At 46.2% G+C, this 20,564-nt stretch overlaps 1 protein-coding gene across 1 annotated transcript in view; it reads left to right on the forward strand.

Annotated features, from left to right (window-relative positions):
• ptgfrnb (prostaglandin F2 receptor inhibitor b) overlaps positions 1 to 20,564 on the forward strand; it is a 75,747-nt gene that overhangs the window by 36,402 nt on the left and 18,781 nt on the right. The window contains exons 6-11 of the mRNA XM_008292389.1: positions 1,892 to 2,038; positions 2,128 to 2,288; positions 2,395 to 2,515; positions 4,478 to 4,697; positions 4,781 to 4,968; positions 12,338 to 12,445. Coding sequence (XP_008290611.1) covers positions 1,892 to 2,038; positions 2,128 to 2,288; positions 2,395 to 2,515; positions 4,478 to 4,697; positions 4,781 to 4,968; positions 12,338 to 12,445 — 945 coding nt within the window. The remainder of the gene's footprint in view (positions 1 to 1,891; positions 2,039 to 2,127; positions 2,289 to 2,394; positions 2,516 to 4,477; positions 4,698 to 4,780; positions 4,969 to 12,337; positions 12,446 to 20,564) is intronic.

The raw sequence follows: 20,564 nt of genomic DNA on the forward strand, positions 1-20,564 counted from the left end.
GACAGAAAGACCAAAAATGACCACAGAGAGAATCAAAACCACCACAAGGAGACACGTGATCACCACAGACCTCCAGATCGAGCTCTGGTTCGCCTTTCAAATCCATACAACAGCCTTTTCAACAACGAACACTCGAGTCCTGCTGGTGACGTGTGTTTTATTGCGTTGACTCGAGTGTTTAAAGTCGTTTCTTGTTGTTTGAAGCACAAAAACCTGCCGACGCGTTTGAGGAAACGTCCGTCCGGCGCGTTGCTCAACTAAATAAGGCAGCGCGCCGGTCGGCAGGAGGAAGGAGGCGCGTGGCAGCGAAGCCTCACACATCCATCAACGTGTGTGTGTGCGTTCTGCAGCAGATGGTGACGGTGCATGAGTCAGTGTGTGTGTGTGTGTGTGTGTGTGTGTGACGTCCAGCTGACATCATGCTAAACCGCCTCCGATGCCAAACGCACACACACACACACACACACACGCGTGGACTCGTATTTATAGCATGTTTCCTGTGTGTGTGTGTGTGTGGTGTTAGTGTGACGACGCCGTGGCTCTGGTGTGTGTCGGCTCGTGTGCACACGTGGGGTGTGTTTGTGCGACGGGATGTCTCACTGTTAGACAGGTGTAGGTCTTTGTGCGTGCTTCCTGTTCGTTGGCGTGTAAAGGTGCAACCTGCCACCGTTAGCACCGATGCACGCCTCCTCCTCGGAGCGTCGTTTGGCTCTATTTAAAGACGAAACCACCAAAAGGGAGAATTTTTAAAAAGCAGCTTTGTGTTCGTGGCAGACGAAGCGACGCCCCGCTGGGACGGCGGCGGCTTCGTTTACGGCGTTATCAGGTTGGAGGTGTTCAGGGCTCTGATTCACCTCCAACCCAGTGTTAGCTCCAGCCCAGCTGACTAGAGGGATAATTAAACATCCTGTTCGTCTGCAGAGAGACAAAGCAGCACACTGTGTGCCGTCAGTACAGCTGGATGTACACAGTTTACAGCAGCGTGCGTTGAACAGGCGGCTGTTAAGCTAAACAGTTTGGATTCACCGTAGTGAAAGCACAGACCCCGCAGTAGGAACTCGGTGCTTCATGAGTCCAAGTCTGCAGAGAGATGCAGCTTCTGGTCGGTTGTGTGGCTCCGCCTTTTTCTTCACACGCTGCTCTTTGGAAACGATTTTGTGCTTTCATGCTGGAACGATCCAGCTTCTGCAGATGCATTTAGTTTTATCCAAAGATAGTCGTGTTGTCGTCTCTAAATGTCGTCCACGTCGTCACGCTGCCGCCTCCCTGCTTCACGGTCAGGACCATACGTTCACATCCTGAGCAGCTTCACAGCAATTATTCACCAAAAACTATCTTGCGTCTTTTTGTCATAATTGTTTGTCTTTCTGAAGCCATTTTGAGGCTTTTGTGGTCATTTTATGGTTGTTTTGCATCTTTTTGGTCTCATCTTGTGCCTCTTTGTGGTTATATTGTGTTTCAGTACCACCTTTAGCACTCATGCAGCCCCACGTCGTCACGCTGCCGCCTCCCGGCTTCACAGTCAGGACCATAAGTTCACTGTGGTCGTCCTGAGCAGCTTCATCTGACTCCATCTGAACCCAACAAACGTATTTTGGTCTCCGAATGTGCTCAAAGCATTCGTTCTTTAGCTGAACCCTGCTGTTCTAAGAGGGTCCAAAACCTGAAGAACAGGTTGGAGACGAGGCACCAGCTCTCAGGTGGCTTTGGCTGGAATCGGCTGAGCCAGGATGACCCGTACCTTTCCTGAGATCTTTCTAACAAAGACGAATATTAAAACACCGCAAATGAGTTTAAGACCCAGAAGAGTTATCAGACAGCCTCATTTAAAGTTTCTTACTGCATAGCAGCATTCAGTTTAATTGATGTTTTTCCACATTTTCCTCCACAGAGCCGAGCTTCACCCTGAACCTCAAAGCCTCCCAGAACCCCCAGATGACGGCCGAGCCCACGGAGCTGGCCTGTCACGTGACCAACATCACCCAGTTGCCTCCCGGAGGCCGACTGGGCATCAGCTGGGAGCACACGCCGCTTCCTGGTACGTTTCCCTCCGCGGGATTACGTGAAGCCTACAAAGTGCCGTGACACCTCTTGCAGATTGTTCAATTTGTCTAAATCCCCCAACAGGCATCGGGGACGATCCTCAGACCTCGCACACAATCGCCTCCTTGGACGGCAACGGGAACCTGTCGCCGGGCTCGATGTACGCCGAGAGGCTGAAGAGCGGCGTGTTGTCCCTGAGCAGAGTCCAGCCGAACACCTTCAAGCTGAGATTCCTCCGCACACAGGTAGCAAAAAACTTCCACAGGTGTCAGAAACGTTGGACTAACCTTTGGCTGAATGTGTGTGACGAATGTGTCGGTCACGTCTTACTGAGTCGTTCTCGCCCTGCAGGAGATCGACATGGGCCAGTATGTCTGCAACGTTTCTTCCTGGAGCGTTAACAGCCAGGGAGTCCTGCTGAGGACGGCGGTACACGAAAGCTCGCCGCTGACTGTTCGATGGGACACCAAACGTAAGAAAGACTCACTGCAACGACTCATCTGTTGAGATATCTTGGATTATTGATTGACTCACGTTTGCGTTGATGTTCGGGCTTCTGTCAAATCAGAATTTTGCAGGTTGCATCACGCAAAAAGAAAAAAAAATGGAATCAACATTTTCCAAGAGCCTACTGGTGTTACCAACACTGGACATAGTTTGTTTTCATACCTGTCGGGATTTTTGCCACGTGACCGTCTGTCACCGTTAAGTCACTGATGACTTCACGGTTGCGTCCTGAAGCGCACAATTTTTTGTTTTTTACAGATCCTGGTTTGTGCAAACACACTATTTTTTGGCATTTTTTTAATAAATAGATTTTGATTAAATATCCAAAGCTTCCTGAGGAAATGGCCCGTTACAGATGAGTCGTTCTTACAGATCTCGACCTGATAAATGGTTTAATTATCCAGTTTTTATAAAAGATAACATGCCTTTCAAACCCTGTGGTGGGTTTTGGAATTCAGAGGGTTAAAGTTGAAGAGACTTCAGGAAAACCCAAACAGAAACTGTGGCCCAGTTCTGCTTTTAGACGTTACTGTCTCTGCCTCCTGTTCAGCTCAAGGACTTTACGATGTGTCACATGCAGATAGAAACGCTGCTTTCGTTCAGTTCAGAGACGCAGGCCAAGAAGTGAGTGTTCTGTCTGTGCTACGGGGAAATCAACATTATCGGCTGATGAGGTACTTAATGAGGTATTTTTGGAAGAAACGCAGAAAATCTGAGCCATTAACTCACATTCAGAAAGCTGTCGGCCAGCCAGAGTCGCCCCGCTGTCGAGTTGTATGAATGCGCTCTAATGTGCAGATATCATTTCCAGACTTCACAGAAGAATCCCTCGACAACAGACCTCTTGTTGTCTCAGCTTCCTATTCACAGTGCACAGACACTTCTCCTCTATTTCAGTCCCACATGTTGAACTTGCTGACCTCAATTTAGCTAATTGAGCCGTGATGTAACCGCAACGCTGCGAGGCTGCTTTGAATCGGAAGAATCACTTATCGCTGTTGGCCTCCGTTGGGGTTCCCCTCCTCCTCCGAGTCTGCCTCACCGGATGTAGACTGGAGGTAGAAGTCTGCCATTGGTCGCTCATCTCAGGTGGTTTTTTTCCTGCAGCAACCTACAAGCAGCAACATGCACTGAAAATGGAAAGTTTGGTGAAGAAAAGGGCCACCATGTCCAAGACTTCTGGGGTGGTTAAGGGTTTGTGGCTGGAAAGAGTCGAGGTCTTCAAGGATGGTGTTCTTATTGCTTATTGATTCACAAGGTAGACAAGGACAGATGGTGTTAGAAAGCCATGGTTTTGGTTTGGAATGTTGTTGACCAATTATTGATCAATTTATTGCTGTAAATAATTTAACCGATTCCAGAGGAGGCGTCGCTCAGACTTTGGACAGTTAAGTGTTGACAATCAGAGAGTATTGAGGGCTTGTAAAGGGCCACCATGACCAAGACTTCTGGGATGGTTTCCAACTAGAGCTGAGAAACAAGACAATCCTATATTTGTGTTATTGATTTACACCCCTGGCTTTGGTGGTGTTGGTAGCGTAGAAGGAAGAGGTGAAAGTCCAATGGTCCATCGGTAGCTGCAGTATTTCGTTATATACTGATCTCCTGAACTATTCAAACACTTTGAGATTAATCGGTGGGTATTGTTGTGGCCGAAGTACCTACCGCGGTAATGTTCTGCAGACCAGAGCTGAAGTATAAGCCGGCTTTACCTGGTGGACACCGACTATCAAACTATGTTTTATTGGTTAAAGGCTTGTCACAAAGTCAACCAACATCTTTTCTGTTTTTTGGGCCTTTTTTCTTTCAACCATTACATTTGCAATCCCCAAGACGACTGTGGTTGGTTTGTGGAAACCCAAACGAGCCAATGAGGTGCCTGAACGACTTCTGTCCTAAAGGTGATTTATTGAATTTCTACTTCCAGGTCCGTCTCTGAACGTTGTGGCCAAACGCATCCGCGAGGCCTCAGTGGGCGGAGCTACCTTTGAGATGAGCTGCTCCGTCGCCACGGAGAACGTGGGGGACGCGGGCTACTCGGTGCTCATCCAATCACAGGACAGCTTGGACAGCAACGTGAGAACCATCATGACTCTGAGCCCCGACAACGTGATGCAGCACGGAGGCGCCACGGACCCCAACAGAAGGTACTGACCCGGTCGGGAGGCATGCCAACACTTCACTAGTACGGTGTTTGGAAAGGTTCATCCTTCTCTTTGTGTTCACTCAGAGACAGTCTGGTTCTGACCAAGTCCGGCCCGGCGGAGTTCCGGTTTCGCCTGGCGGGCGTCCAGCTGTCTGACAGAGGTTTCTACTGGTGCGACATCACGGCGTGGACCAAACAGCAGCCGGGACAGACCTGGACCAGAGCCACCAGCTCCGAGTCCAACAAGGTCAGGATCGACTTCCAGGAGAACGGTGAGTCCACAAGTTTCCCGCCAAACATTTCACCTCCACTAGTGACCCGGACACGACACCGACTCGCCTCTGAAATATAGAAGAGTCCAGTCATGGTGGTTGTCTCGTTGTTCGCCCCGATAAAAGCCAATCGTGTTGAAAAGCAGAAATACACAAAACAAATACTGTCAAATATTTATTTAACAGAAATGTCGTAAATGTTGGAAGAAAAACCTTTTGTGGCTTCACATGAGTGTCGATCATTTAGTGCAGCCGAATACTTCCTGTGTTTTGGTCACATGACTGTTCATCTGAGGCACGAATGGGTTCTTGGTTGCAAACGGTTTATTTCACATGATTAGTTCAAGGACTGTTGGAAAAATCTGATTCTTTCTGTTCTTATGGTTTCTGGCTCTGCTTAATGGTGTCGTTTTGGCCATTTATGAGGCCTTTTATACGTGTTTAAATGTGAGATTAAACGTCCAAACATCAGTTTTTTAATCTTACATCGGCTGAATATGATACAATAATGATAATAATAGTAGATAATACTTACATCGCGCTTTTCAGGGCGCTCAGAGACGCTTAACAAAGTAGGTCGCAACTAAACAAACAAAAATAATAAGTAAGCAAATGAAACATAAGCGAGCATATCAGCTTCTATTTATTTAAGTTGTCCGACCGTAGCGTTTGTCGCATGTGATGCATTCAAGGACCGTCAGAAAGCTGACAATCCGCCTGTTCATGTGGCTTTTACCGTTTCTGGCTCTGATACAGCTCACTTCCATGTTGTTCCTCACGCAGGACTTTATTTAAAAGATGCTCGTTTAGTCAAAGTCGGCTGCATTTCTAACGTTGAATAAATATTAATCCCTCGTTTAGAATTTCTTGTTCATGAAATCGTTTGTTCACTTTCAACACACAATGAGTCGAGTCCTCACACTTGTCCTGAAGTAATCGTCTATTTATGGAAACGCGTAAGCGGCTCCGTTCACAATAAACACACATCGGCCGCCCACACCAGTGGTTCTAATGACGACACACAACATACGTTCCCTAATAATGTGCAGGAAGAACAGCGCTCACACACCTTAAGCCCTTTGACGCCCACCACAGCCTCTGGCCTACTTAACTTTCTTTGATCTGGCTGCGAAGTGGGAGACGGAAGGAGAAGCAGGAGAAACCTCAGAGAGGAGAGGAGGAGGAGGAGGAGGACGAAGAGAGGGAGTGGAAAGGTGAGGAGAGAGAGAGGAAGGGTTAAAGCAGAGGACGGAGAAGGAAAGAACAGGAAGACAGACGATGAAACGAAGGGAGGAGGAAGACATCGGAGTTTACCATCAGGATCGGAGCTTTCCACACATACATGTCATTATTAGCATGTGTAACCACAATCTGCAGTATAAACAGAAGAGGAAAGAAAAACAGTGACTCTACTTATAAAAGATGTTTCACTGCTCACACCGCCTGCAGTTCAACCGAAAACTCAATGAATTGTTGTCATTAGACCGTCTGTCACAGCTGAAAAGCTTCTCGGTTGCGTAGAAAAGCACAGAATTTTGTAATTTTTTTAGAATCTGCTGAGAGCAAAAAGTTTATTTTTGGTGAATTTATAAATGAAACAAAAGCGATTATGATATAATATGGTTTTAGATTTGGCTAATTTACCCAAAGTCATACACGATCAGTTGAAGGGCCGTCGCATAGTTCAAAATCACGTTATTCTCTTTTTACAATTCCACTAAATCGTCGCCGTCTGTGCACAGAAGAGTGCAAAGAATCTGGTTGAAGCGAAAAACACAGCCTGCAGTTCAACCCGAAAGTCGTTTTAAGACACGATATAATTTAGTAATCCTCGATGGAAATTCTTGTGCGAGAAATTTCTCAGAAAAACTCATTAACAGCTTCTTGGTTGCAGCAAAAAGCACAAAGAAGATTCACCGTTTGTTGATTTTTCACTGCAACATGACGTCCTGCAGCTCTATGGAAGCAGAAAAAACAGAATAAAATGATAAACACAGCCTGCAGTTCAACCGAAAAATAGACTTTTGACTCGTTAAGTCATCGTTAATATCAGACAGAACTCATTTGCATATTAAATTTCTGTGCCAATAGACTCGTAGCGTCTCTGTTGCGGTAAATCGTGGTGAATTTTTTTTGCAGAATCTGTTTTTTTAAAGTAATTTCGATTAAATGTCACAATTTCAGGCTTCAGTTTGTTCAGGTTTACACACATCACAACCATTCTTGGTGGTAAACGGTGTTCCGGGCCTTTTCTTCGGGGTTCAGGAGTGAACTAGCGGTTCCTGAACATGGACGCTCGCTGCTCATCACGTCTTAGAACAGGATGCAGCAGCGTTAGAAAGAAAACGGCGGCCAAGTGGAGGAGAAGCAGGAGATTAGCTGATGAGTGCGTCTCCGGGGAGGGCTGAGCGTTACTCCCTCTCTCCCTCCGTCACTCACCGGTTCCCCTCCACCGTCGGCTGCCTCCCGCCCCTCCATCCCCCCTCTCTCTGGGACATCTTCAAAGTGAAGCCCTTCGGCCGATCAGCCAGCTGCAGAGACGTGCACCGCCGCCTCCCTCCTCCTCCTCCTCCGCTGTTCATGTGGATGTAATCTTTCAAGTGTTGGAGCGTGTGCGTCCGACTCGAACATTTGGACTTGACCCCGCGTAGAACAACACACACACCAACCAGCCGACACACACACACACACACACACACACACCGGCGGTTTTCGAGCCCTTCGACTCGCCTTCGGGGACGGAAGCTCTCCGCATGTGTGAGTTGCATCCGCGAGCTGGCAAGCGTCCCGATGTTCCAGCTGTATCTTGAATGTTTCAGACGTGTCGAGGCGTTTTCTGGCTGCACGGGGACGTTCTGCGAGGACCTATATGGAGATCCGGAGTCTCACCAGCACATTTACTATTAAATATTCAGTGTTTAAGTGATTTTTGCGGTGGGGTGGCAACATAAATATGGAGTGGCCACCGGCAAAAAGGGAGAAAAATCGTTTTTCTTTAGAGTAGAGTGAAGCCGGCCTGCCTGCGTGCTACACAGAGTCCTCCTTTTTTTAATATTTAACCCTCTTAACCCTGAAACCAGCCGGCAGCTTTGAAAAACACCAGCATCATAGCAGGAAACGGTAAAGATGGAAAACAGTGACGCTGAAGATAAAAATCCATCAAAATATCAAATAAAAGTGAATCGGAAGAAGTGAAACGCCAATTTACACCATTCATCAGAGACAATAGTGTGATTCTTAGCTGTGCAACGGCCCTTAAACTAATCATGTAAAATGGAAAATGAGCCAAAACCTAAAACCACATTATATCCTAATCGCTTTAATCTGCGTCTTTCAATTATAAATTCACCAAAAATAACGTTTTTGCTCTCAGCAGATTCTGAAAAAATAAAAAAAATTCTGTGCTTTTCTACGCAGCCGAGAAGCTTTTAGTAACTCGGCTGTGACCGACGGTCTAATGACAACAATTCATTGAGTTTTCGGCTGAACTGCAGGCGGTGTTCAGTGGCGCAGAAGAAAATAAAATCTAAGAAGTAAAATATTTGTCGCTGTTTGTCCTGTGTTGGTAGGAACTCTGAAAATGTCCAACATCCCATTTTCCCCCCTAATTGTGTTTAAATGAAAAATCAAAGACATTTAACTTTTGAACTTTATGATTTTTGTGTGAAGCGAGAGAGTTTTGGTCTTGCGATGCTTCAAAGGTACCAAACGTGATCGAGAAGTTCCCAAGACGACATGATTACGTTCGTTCCTCTCTTGAAAACGCTTCTACGACGAGATGTGAAGACAAGAACGGAGTGAAAACAGAATCACGAGCGTTTCTCCTCGTGTAAACGCTGTGAAGCTGTGATCCTGTTAAACATAAGAGAAGCCCGATTCGCTCACTCACAGCTCACCGGGACCAAAATAACATGATTTCTATCCGTCCGCGTCGTGTTCATGGAGCTCCAGCGCTTCCGTTGTACAGTATTCACACGTGACGGCATGAGTAACGCGGCCTTCCGAGGGAAAACTGTCAGAACATCTTAACCGTTATGAGATATGGCTGGAAAGTCTCCGTGCGCCGGATCGCGGCTCCGCGGCCGCTCTCGGCTGTTTGTTCACACTTGATCAAATTAGCTGGATCTCATGAGTTTGTGCGTCAGAGTTCGTGCTCTGCAGACGGCTCGGCTCTGAACTCTTAAACTAAATGCGCCGCCGGCTTGCCGGTCCGAGGATGGCGGCTGGTTCGCCTGACGCGGGACTGAGTGACGCTCCGAGGGTCGTGAAGACATTCACTCCAACGTTAATGACGATTTCTGTTCGTCAAACATCTGGCGACCTGTGTGACGTTTTGTGTGCCAAGTTTGACGAAGAAAACTCAGAATATAACTCACAGAATCTGCCTTTTTTCCATTAAATGTTCAAGATCCCTCAAACTGCACATTTATCAGAGCCAGACGCTGTGAAAACATAAAGAATTAATGGATTTTGAACTTTCCAACGGTCTTCGAACTACTCATCTGGCACCCATCAGAAAGCAAATCTAAGCATACAACAGTAATCAGCATGTTTGTTTAATAAGAGATCACCAAACTTCCACAGTTCATCACGGCAAGAAACTGTAAAAACAAGAGGAAGTGTCAGATTTTCAACTTTCCCGAGAACAAGAAACGAGGCGTGTTTTACATTAAGATCATGTTTTATTCATCAAAATCCCTTTGTTCTACATGTTTGGTTAAAAATTCAGAAAAAAAAACAAGAATTCTTCTCCCCTGTTCTCCATGTTTGGGTTGAACTGTGGGCAGCGTTCACTCTGATTTATGGCATTAAATCCGTTTTTTGATTCCCTCTCCTTCTGGTCGTGGTGGTTCTGGTTCCGTAGAGCTGCAGGACTTTGTGTTGAGGTGAGGAAACATGCGACGGGACACTTCAGAGGGTTAAAGTAGCACGTTAAAGACTTGTGTTTGGTTCTGGTTGCTGCCGCCGATGGAGACGAGCAGCCAGATCAGAACGGCGTCACCTGTGTGACATCATCGGTCGGATGGACCACGCCTCCACAGCAAACACCTGAGCTGCTTTGTCCTACTTTGCCTGGAAGAGCCGGTCTCCGTCAGTCATCGTGCTGCTTGATTTCACAACACCGACCATAATCCCATCCAAGGTGATGCAGCTCTGAGATTAAAAGATCGTTTGTGGGGATTGTTTTTTCTCACGGTGTGTCAAAAAGCTGCTTTTGTTTTTTTTTTGGTGAATTGATCCAAACCGAAGGGCGTCGGTCAGACCGCCGTAGATACCGTCTGGTTGACTCAAACAGAGGCCTTCTGGGCGACCTTCTTTGTGACGATGAAAATCACAACTGTAACGGGTCCATGGGGGACGTCTTTGGACACGAGGGGTCGATTCCCAACATCGATGGACGTCCAACGAGACGCTCCCCAGTAGATGATCTCCAGGTTCTCTTCAGGAGGAGTCCAATACCCCTCCATCCATGCAACACCTGCTTGGACTCCTGGATGCTGGATCTCAAACCGGCTTTCTTTTTCAAAAACGGTCACCAAACTGGTTTCTGGAAACATTTTAGAAAATCTGCTGCTTCATTTTAGAAGTTTCTTGGAGTTTTTGGTTGATTTGCATAAAGTTGCATCGACCCACACACTTTAGTTTCCACCAATGCGACGCCCCGACTCTTGAAATCCATCACGATGCTTTTGTAGATGATGACTCTGACTTTGCTCCTCCCTCCTGCCTGAAGTTGCTCTCCTATCTATGCTACAACACTTTCGTCAAGTAAAGAACGGGCAGCTTCCGTCGTTATTTTTGTTATCTTTACATTTGTCAGGCCGGCCGACCAATCAGAGCGGACTGAGGTAAACCAAAGCGTGAGGAGAGCTGCTGAAGCAACGTTCCAGTGGCCTCCAAACACACGATGTTAAACCTGTGAACGTGCAGATTAATGTCATTTACTGAGTCCGCTTCACACCGTGCAGAACTCTCCGGGCTTCGGTGTCGTGGATCGTGTCGCCTCGAGGGGCTGCTGGCAGCGTTTTAGACCTTAAATCCTGTTACAGACCGCGAAAGCGAATCCGTCTGAAGCCGTCCAACGTGGAGGCTGCGAGCGAGCTGTCGGGTGGAGTTCTGCAGGAAACGGAGAAACGGTGTTTAGCTTATCAGCGACGGACCGACGCTGAAGCAGCAGACTGGCTGGGATTGAAGCAAGAGGAAGACGTCTTTTAACCCTCTGAAGCCCGAGCAGTTGTAGCACTTCTGTCCTCACTGTGGCTCATTTTTCACTGCAAGATAAAGTGGAGAGAAATCAAACATGTGCAGCATGACGCTGTTAAAATAGAACAGATTTTGGATTTTTCTCATTTATGAAAAACAGGAATCGACTCGTACAACATGTTTCCAAGTGCTGCCGACTCTGGATAAAAGATGTTGTTGACAGTTTTACTTTGGTTCCATACTTGTTTCCTTCACTTCCTGCGGTTCAGCCTAGAAGACCCCGAGTCTTGACTGGCTTCACGGTCGAGCCGAGAAGCGCAAAAATGTTCAGTTTCCTGCAGAATCTGGTCACTTCAAACGGTGTCTTTTGGGCGAATCTTAAGACGAAGGCTGGAGAAGCCAGTGTTCTGGGTTTAATATAGAATTTGGTTAAACTCTGTATATGTTGAATAAATGGTGTCGTTTTGAGTTCTGCAGGTTTTAGAACTCAGAGGGTTAAAGCTGGTTCTGTTCTGATAAATGTCTCGACTTCTCCAGTTTTCGTCACAAAGCTACTGGTCGTAGCTCGACGGGTGAACAGAATGTTCTGTTTTCTGCAGGATGTGGTTCGAGAAAACGCTTGTGTCACGTTTTTTAATAAAATGTGTAGAACAAAGTGGTTCTGATGAAGTTTTAACCTCGGATTTGGTTCTTTTTCCCAACGGAGCAGACGAGTAGTTCAGGGACCATCAGAAAGTCAGAAATCCAACAATCCTGTCTGTTTTCTGCAGAACTTTCTCGCATTTTTAGATTTAAGTGACTTTAACCCTGCTGGTGGGTTTCAGGCTTTAAAAGGTTTATAAATGATCGCTGAATTAAAAGCTTCAGCTCAACACCGACCTCAGTCTGTTGGAGCGTGACGCCTACGAGGGCGTAAAGAGAACTTGGATGAAAATCTTTACCGATGTCATTTGATGGTTTCCCAATCATCGGAGGTGGTCCGACTCCGGGTTCTGTTTTATCTCCAGTCCCTCTGGTTCCTCTGAACGCCGGAGAAATCAGCGTTTACCGTCTGACGTTATGGCATCTGTCGGTTTAAACGCAGGAAAATCTCCGTTTGTTGTCTCTGTCACGTTGTTTGTTTTGTGTTTTTTAACCGTTTGCGATGATGTCGCTGTCTTTGCAGGCCCGTCCTTCTCCATCGCCATCCAATCGGACGCCAGCAGCGTGTATCCGTGGGAAACGGCCAAGATGGAGTGTTCGCTGAGCGTCTCCGGATCCTCCCCTAAGACCGGTACGGCACACATTCACGCTTAGACTCTCCGGCACAGGGAGACGCTAGAGATCCAACGTGTTCTTTAACATTTTAACTTATTTTGGTTTGTTGCGATTTTACGGAGGAGAAATAAAAAAGCAAACGAGAGCCTGAAAAAAACTGCGGGAGTTTTGAGCTCTCAGGCCTTAATTAGCTCGTTAGAGGCTTTGGCTTGTTCACAATCGCCGTTAGAAAAGGCTTCAAAGCTTTCTAAACCTCCAAACCGTGTTCCAACAATCCGTCGGCTAATGGAAGCAGCAGGAGGAGGGTTGAAGACGAAGAGTTTCCAGGTCGCGGTTTCCTCGGTTCGTATTCGCTCCCAGCAGCAGTTTTTTAAAATGTCATTTCTTTGCTCTTTGCTCTCGTTTTTCTTCACTGTGGCTCATTTTTTACTGCAATATAAAGTCCTGACTTGTGTGGAAACCGAACGTGAAGACCTCTCTCTAACGGCTGATCACGAGTCAGCATTAATATCAGACGAGACTTTGTTAATTAGCGTATTACATATCGATGATTTAAAAACAAATTACATGAAGACTTTTCGGTTGCGGTAAATAGTTACAACGGCAGTAATTAATGAACACTGGTACGCCGTCACTCATACAGATCAATGCATGTAATTGTTTTACTGCTTGTATTTTAAATTTGTTCACAGAAATTTGTTGTCATGTGACTTTGGTTTAACAGTTTGTTTTTTTTAAATTACAACTCAAAGAGATTTTTGGTGAGATTTGAGCATTTTGAAGCTTCGATTGGTCGACATTTTCCAGCAGAGCCGGACGCTGCAGACGGACTCATTCAGGAACCGTCGCAAAGTTTTTACAGTTTGTGGCTTTTTAAAGACGATGTGCTTTCTATAGTCGGGGTTCAGAACCGTCAGAGAGAGGTGGTCGTATGATTCTACTGTCTGAAGCTTACTGATAGACCTGAACAAGCCTTCTGGACGCGAGCAGCTCAGTTCTGTCTGGAGGAAAACCGAGGGACGTTTCTCTGGGAGAGCAAAGGATGGATTTAATTAAACGGCAGGATAATGATGCTGCCTCGGGAGGCCGAAGGTTTCGCCCTCGTCGTCCCGCGACTGAAGCGTCTCTGGAAGTCAGTGGTTGGACCTCAGCTGCCACACAGATCTTCTGCTCACGTCACTGCTGCTCCAGAACTTTTGTCGCCACTCGGATGACGACTTTGGGTCCAGCTCTGGCTCGTGTGCGTGAAGACGTTGAGCCGCTTCTCCTCCTCGTTCTCCGGTAATAAACGGACCTAATGTGTGTGTTTTGTTCTTCAGCTGCCAGCCTGTCAGCGCCGCCGCTAATGGGAATGATGTGACTCGTGCATCTCAGACGGTGCTCAGATGAAACGGATCGTCTCAAAACACACACACGCTTCCTTTCGCTTTCCTTTGTGAGCGCCGCGGCTCGAGATGCGGGTTTGTTTGAGCGCCGATAAGGCGTCCGTCTTATCTGGTTCCTCTCACCTCAGACTCGAGGTTCATGTTGCCACATTGTGGGTTCTTTGAAGCAGAGATAAGAACCTGCAGGTAAACAGCAGAACTGGTTTCAGAGCAGACGTCACGGTGGGAACGTCGCTGAACCTTCGTCTGAACCCCACCGTCAGGCCGAAGCGTCGCACTGTGTTTAGAGTGAGGATGCAGATTTCTTAACCATCAATAATCAATTAATCGTTAAATAAATGCAAATCAGCTGATTTTTTTTCTGTATGATGAATTTCAGCCACGAAAACTGGAACTCTGACGTTTCAGTATAAAGTCGTTTTGGGCTCCACGTGGACGGATATTTACAGCAACACAAAGCTATTCTTTAAAGCTCTTTAAAGTCTGACTGAAGCTCTTCGCCGCTGCACAAGATTCACCGCAAATGTTTCACATTTTGCATATAAACAGGATTTTAATGCGACATCAGGTCAGCTCGTGTTTAAAATGTGAATAACGAACATGGTGATAAAATGAGCTGCAGAACTTTGTCCGTTTGGACCTCTGAGCTGCGTCCATGTCGGCATCCTGGCTCCAAACAGGAAACAAGATCTGACCGTGACGCGTCACAAACATGGGGAGGATGAGCTCAACACCAGTGAAGCACCGCTGCAGCACCGCCTTCTTCACCGAAGCTCTCTAAACGCTCAGACGTCGTGCTGCCTCGTGATGTTTCTGAATCGCTGTGGAGCAGAAGTTGTGATAGAAACAGCAGATAGAACACGTCTCACTCTGAAGAGTGGAAACGCAGGAGGCCTCCACCTCTCCTTCCTCCATCTGTGGTGTCATCCACCACTTCTCCTCTCCTCCGTCTGTCTCACCCCCTCACCCTAAACATCCATCCATCCCCCTCCTCAACCTAAACACGTGACGTCATGCATAACTCACCACCTCCCTCTGCCCATCTGTCGCCGCCTCCTCCTCCCTCCTCCTCCCTCCTCCTCCCGTCCAACATGTGTTTTCTATATAACGAGCTCGCCGAACGCCTCCTCGCTCTGCAGACACGTTTCTTTACACCTGTGGTCCTGCAGGCGTCCACGTATGTACGCATGTATGCTCGTGCATAAACAGGAAGTCGCCTCGCAGCAGTGCAGCGCTGCAGGGGTCCAGCGCCGATGGCCGCCTCGGCATCGACAGCTGACGGGGAGTTACAGCGAGGAACGGCAGAAGTGGCTGCACAACATCGCTTCAGCGTCGAATCATTCAGAATGGAGCTCATCGCTTCCTCAGAGGATTTCCTTTAGTGGGCAAAGTTTGACGATCAAGTCGAAGCTTCAAATCGTCATAAATCAAGATAAAAGACGGACTTTGTTGAAAATTGGAACAAATGTGAAGAAAAAACCTGTGATAATCAGAATCAGATTTATTGCCAGGTATAGTTTAAACAATAGGAGGAATTAGTTCTGGTGGGTTGGTGCCGGATAAAAATATAAAAATAGCTAAAAAAAATAAAAGCAACTGCAAATAAAAATAACTAGTCGTGCAAAGAGGTGCAGATCTACTGATATGTACATTCATACAGATCAGTCTCACTGCATGGACGTGGTGATAGAATGAGTTGTGTCTGTCCATGTCTGCATCATGGCTCCAAACAGAAAACATCCCACTGCTCACAAACATGGAAAAGATGAGCTGAAAGTGAGTCATCAGGAGGAGCTGATGCAGATCCAAAACCCGATCTTTGATCAGATGGAGTCCAGCATGAATCCACAGTGGAGGCATCGTCCTGACGGCGATGAACGGAGGATGTGGAGCTGCTCGATGCAAAAGGTGTGGCGGAGATGACATTTATAGATGAAGAGGAGGAATCATTACGCAGCACGATGAAGGCTCAGAATCACACAAAGGTTTCTGACGAAGAACGACGTGAAAACTCAGACCTGGTCCCGTACGACGTCCGGCCTGAATCCACTTTAAGTTTTGCTGTCGTGCTCAGATGTATTCGTCTCCTTCCACTAAAGAAAAGACAAAATCCACACCAGTCACTCAAATAACTAGAAACTGGAAAAAGTAATAAGAAATAAAAATTTGCTAAATTATAATTGAGTGAAATAAGACGTTGTTTTTGAATTGTGGTTGAAAACAATAATTTAAAAAAACACATCAGAAGTTCAGGAAACACCTGAACCTCAACTAAATATGAGTTTAAGGCTCCCATCATGTTTGTTTTTTATAATTCTGTTGAACCACAATTCAAAAGCAACGTCATGATTTTCATTACATTTTTATTTATTATTTTAACTTATTCCAGTGGCTGAAGCTGTGTTTTCCTTCTTTAATAGGCGGCTATGAACACATCTGAGGACTGTACGTTACTTTTGTTTTACGCTGCATCGATCGCTAACCTGCCTGCGACTTCCAACACCTCGTATATCACGTCCTGCTCGGCCTGCGAGTCTGAAACCCCGTTTCCAGAGCGTTCGTTTTCAAACCAGTCACCTGGAAGCATCACAGAGGCGCCAGCGCCGAGCTTCATTAGCCTAGCGAGCTGCAGCCATTAAAATCTGCCAGCGACTGGTTCAGCTGACAAAAGGAGTTGCTGACTTCTGATCCCACACTGGAGCCGAGAGCAGCACAAGTTTGAGAGACAAAAAGAAACCTTGAAGCTGAACTCTGTGCTGCTGGAGGAGAACATGTCTGAAGTTCCTCCAGGTTGCCCTCTTCATCGAGCCGCTTCCTGTTGCTCAGCTTCCAAACCGTCGCCGACCGGCCAGTCGTTTGTCTCCTCGGAGCATCCGTTTGTTCTGGGCGTTACGATAACAGCGCTTTGAGCCGCCTGTGGAGGCTTTTTATCTGAGCCTGAGGAGCCGATGGGCATCGATGTGCTCCGAACAGAACATCTGGTTCCACTTTGTGAGTGAATGAAGGTATTCTGAGCGACGCTTTATCACACAGCCTGCAAATGTGCCTCATTCAACACCTGCTTTCATTTGTTCACTCTTTTATTTTCTTAAGGAAGATGCTCAGGAATTCTCTGAAACAGCTGCAGGTTTTATCAGATGTGAACGATGAGGAGTAGATCTGGAGAAAGCCAACACACCACCACCACTGGGACACTTCATGGCTTTATTCTACGAGCCCCCGTTTAAATATAAGCTGTTAGTTTGAACCAGATTATGCAAAAACCTTTTAAAAAGAAGCTAACGGGGCTTTTCGGCTGAACTGCAGACGGATGGAAGACAAACAGAACGTCACCTTTCTTTTTCCTCCAGTATTAATAACAGCTGTGGGCATCGTCCAACATGTTGGACTCCATAAGTTTTTATATCAAGAAAACGTCCCGTCAGAGGGTTCATGTTTGTCCTAACTTGTCGAGCGCTCGAATCCCGGGGACATTAGATATGATTACATTTCACACACAGTTGTCATAATACGAGAATAAAAGTCCATCGTTTTTCTTCTACTGAGATTTGTTTTTATGCCTCTACCTGCTCTGAATTTTTGTCTGACGACCGTCGGTCACAGGGGAGTCGCTCAAGGCTTCACGGCTACGTCGAGAAGCGCAAAATTTTTTTATTTTTACAGAATCCGCTAAAAGCAAACGGTTTATTTTTGGCAATTTTTTTCTAAGTGAGACGAAGCGTCGGGATGAAACGTCGCTCTGTCTGCTCCGATGACTCCACAGAGCTTTCAGTGATTGATAACAGCGGTTGAGTAACCGGAGGACGTGTGACGAGCGCCGGTGACACACGGGTCGGCTGGAAGGTCCGGTATCGAGTGTTGCGTGTCAACAAAGGTGTGGTGTTTGAGTTGGCCCCGGTTCAGACGAACCTTCACTTCCTCTTCTGCCCTCGCACACCAGCAGGTCGTGGGCGTGGCGGCTTATGAAAGAGGCAGCCTTTGTCCCCGTGGTGTTCGGACCGAGTGCAGACGTTCGGCTGGTTTGTTGGTTCGCTGCCGCCTCACCTGTGCAGCTCCGACACGACAGGACGAGGAGGGAAGTCGAGGAATTCGCTTGAGCAACAGCGAGCGGCGCATTCCTCCTGAAACGACGCTCCTGTCGGGGCTTGTTTTTACGACTCACCGCTTCGTCAGTTAGCGCTCGTGCTCACGGAGCCGCTGACTCAGGCCTCGATCAGTGGCGCTCACCGCTAAACGCTGCTTAATGCTGCCGCGTAGCTTCTAATCATTTTAGGTGACTTGTCTGGTTCTGCCCCGCCGTCTGTCCGAGCCAGAACTCTGCAGCTCCGGGTCATGCGGCCCTGAAGTTTAATGTGTTTAACGTCCCCGTGATTCTGGAGCGCTCGACAAGTTAGGACAAACATCAGCCCTCTGACGGGCAGCTTCTGGGCGTTCTTTGTTTTGCTCCTGTTACATGTTTCCACCAGGAATCAACTCGCACGCCGTTTATCTCCAGTTCCCACAGACGGCGCCAGAAAAACTCCACCGCGGCTCTGCACCACACACGCTTCATTATTTGACACCGCCTGCAGTTCAACCCGAAAACTCCCTGAATTTTTGTCACCCGACTGCTCGTCGCAGCCGAGTCGCTGACGGCTTCACGGTTGCGCCGAAGAACGCAGAATTTTTTGTTTTTCACCAAATCTGGTTGGAACGAACGGCTTGTTTTTGGCAAATTTCTAAATGACTTGATGAAATAAGTTTCCCATTTGAATAATGCTTCACGGTTTCATAGCTTCAAACAAAAAAAGGCTCTAAACACCGTCAATGTTTTAGATTTTAAAATAGCAAAACATAAAATATCACGATTTAGGCTTTGTTGAAACAGAACGGCTCGTCGCAGGTTATTATCGAACATCAAAAGTTGAAAATCCGACGATTAATTTCTGTTTTTATGTTTTTTAGAATCGTGGATTATTTTCAGAGATTACTTTCGGGGTTCAGAGGTTTAACTAATTAGTCAGCTGATAGAAAATATATTGATAATGAATTATTTATTAGTTGCAGTTATTTTTTTTTTCACTTCAACGAGCCGCGACAGTGAAATGCTGCTTCTGCATGAGTCACATTAACCACAATGTGTTATAATATATACACAGGATGCATAAAGGGGGCATTTTTTCTACTTTAAATCCATTTTTGTGGTTTTATTTACACACTAACTCAATAAGTTAAGTAATATTTCAATGCATCCTTGAGCAAAAGATGCTTTTCGATCATTTTGTACGACTTGTTTGGTTTCACCTTCTGAGTTAAACGTCGACAAACATGTCAGACGAACAGGAACTCGTGTTTTCTTCGTCCTCGCTTTGGGATTATTGGAGTCTCTGTTCTCTAAGAGGGACATTTTGCGACTCGGACGACTTTACAGAAGGTTTTTTAATCACTCCTGACACCTCCAACGGCCTCCTTTTTTTTTTTTCTGATCACCTCGACGTGCCGCAGCTCGCCGCCGTCGTGTCGCTGCAGACGCCTGGAAGAGATGACATCACCGTTACAGATATTTCTCTGTGTGTGTGTTTTGAAGCGCTGCCACTGAAAACTGTGACACTTTCACAAGATAGCGCTGCTTTTTTTTTTCCTTTTGTTAAAATAACAGCACAGCACTCGGCTCCTCCTGGGAGAAAACAAAGCTTTGTTCCTCAGCCGATCACAAACACAGACGCCTGATATCCTCCTTTAAGCCTCCAAACGAGACATCAGGAAACGAGCTAATCAATAGCGCTTACTGACCAGGATTGGGCCTTAGTTTAGTGACTGAACTTTAAATAAACGACCTGAATAATCCTTACAGAGACGTCTCGTGTGTGGAAAGACTCTCTGAATTAAAAGATGTGCTCACAGATACTGTAGAGAAACACCCACATGCTGACATCTCTCTTTTTTTTCTCTCTCTCCAGAAACCAAAAAGGTTTTGGTGAGAATTCCTGGTTATTTGTGGCGTCTCAGCCTCAGAGCAGCCGAGCCTCCGTTTGCTGGACAGAAAACCTTCCTCCGCTTCCTCAGCTGGAAACAGGGTTTTGTTTTAATAATCAGATTGTGTTTAGTGCCGTCGAGCCGACATGATTCGCTGTTTTTATGTATTTAACTGCATTTGTCTCACAGTTTCAGAAGCGTTTTCATTCGGAAACTGCTCAGAAGGCCTCAGGCACTTTGTTTTTAGTGCTCACGTCGCATTTCTCCTCACTGTTGGTTCACTTTTCACTGCAATATAAAATCCTGCAGGTCTCTGGAAACAGAGCAACTAAAAAACAAAGAGAGAGAACTTAGAAATATCTTCTCAATTAGAAAAATAAGAAAATTAAAGTCCTTTTTAAAAATTATTTATTCAGCAGAAATTTAAAAAAAAATTAATTAAAAAGTAACCGCCATTAAGAAAATGTTTTCACAAGGTGCTACCAATACTGGAAACCCGAATAAACCGAAACATTGACGTTATGAGAGATATTTAACTGTTTGCACTTTCATCAGTTTCATTCGGTGTAGACGCTGCCAGCAGCTCCACCGAAAAGTCTCTGAATTTTTTTCACGTGACTGTTGATCGCAGCTATGTCGCTCATGGCTTCACATTTGTACCAAATAACACAGAATTTTTTGTTTTTTACAAAATCTCATCAGAGGGAATCATTAATTTTCTAGCATTTTTTTAAAACGAGGTTTGTAGAATAAACTGATTTTGACAAACAGTACGTCACAGTTAGCGCAGTTTCT

Source organism: Stegastes partitus, unplaced genomic scaffold (genome assembly GCF_000690725.1).
Source record: "Stegastes partitus isolate 25-593 unplaced genomic scaffold, Stegastes_partitus-1.0.2 Scaffold807, whole genome shotgun sequence".
Classification (NCBI taxonomy): domain Eukaryota; kingdom Metazoa; phylum Chordata; class Actinopteri; family Pomacentridae; genus Stegastes; species Stegastes partitus.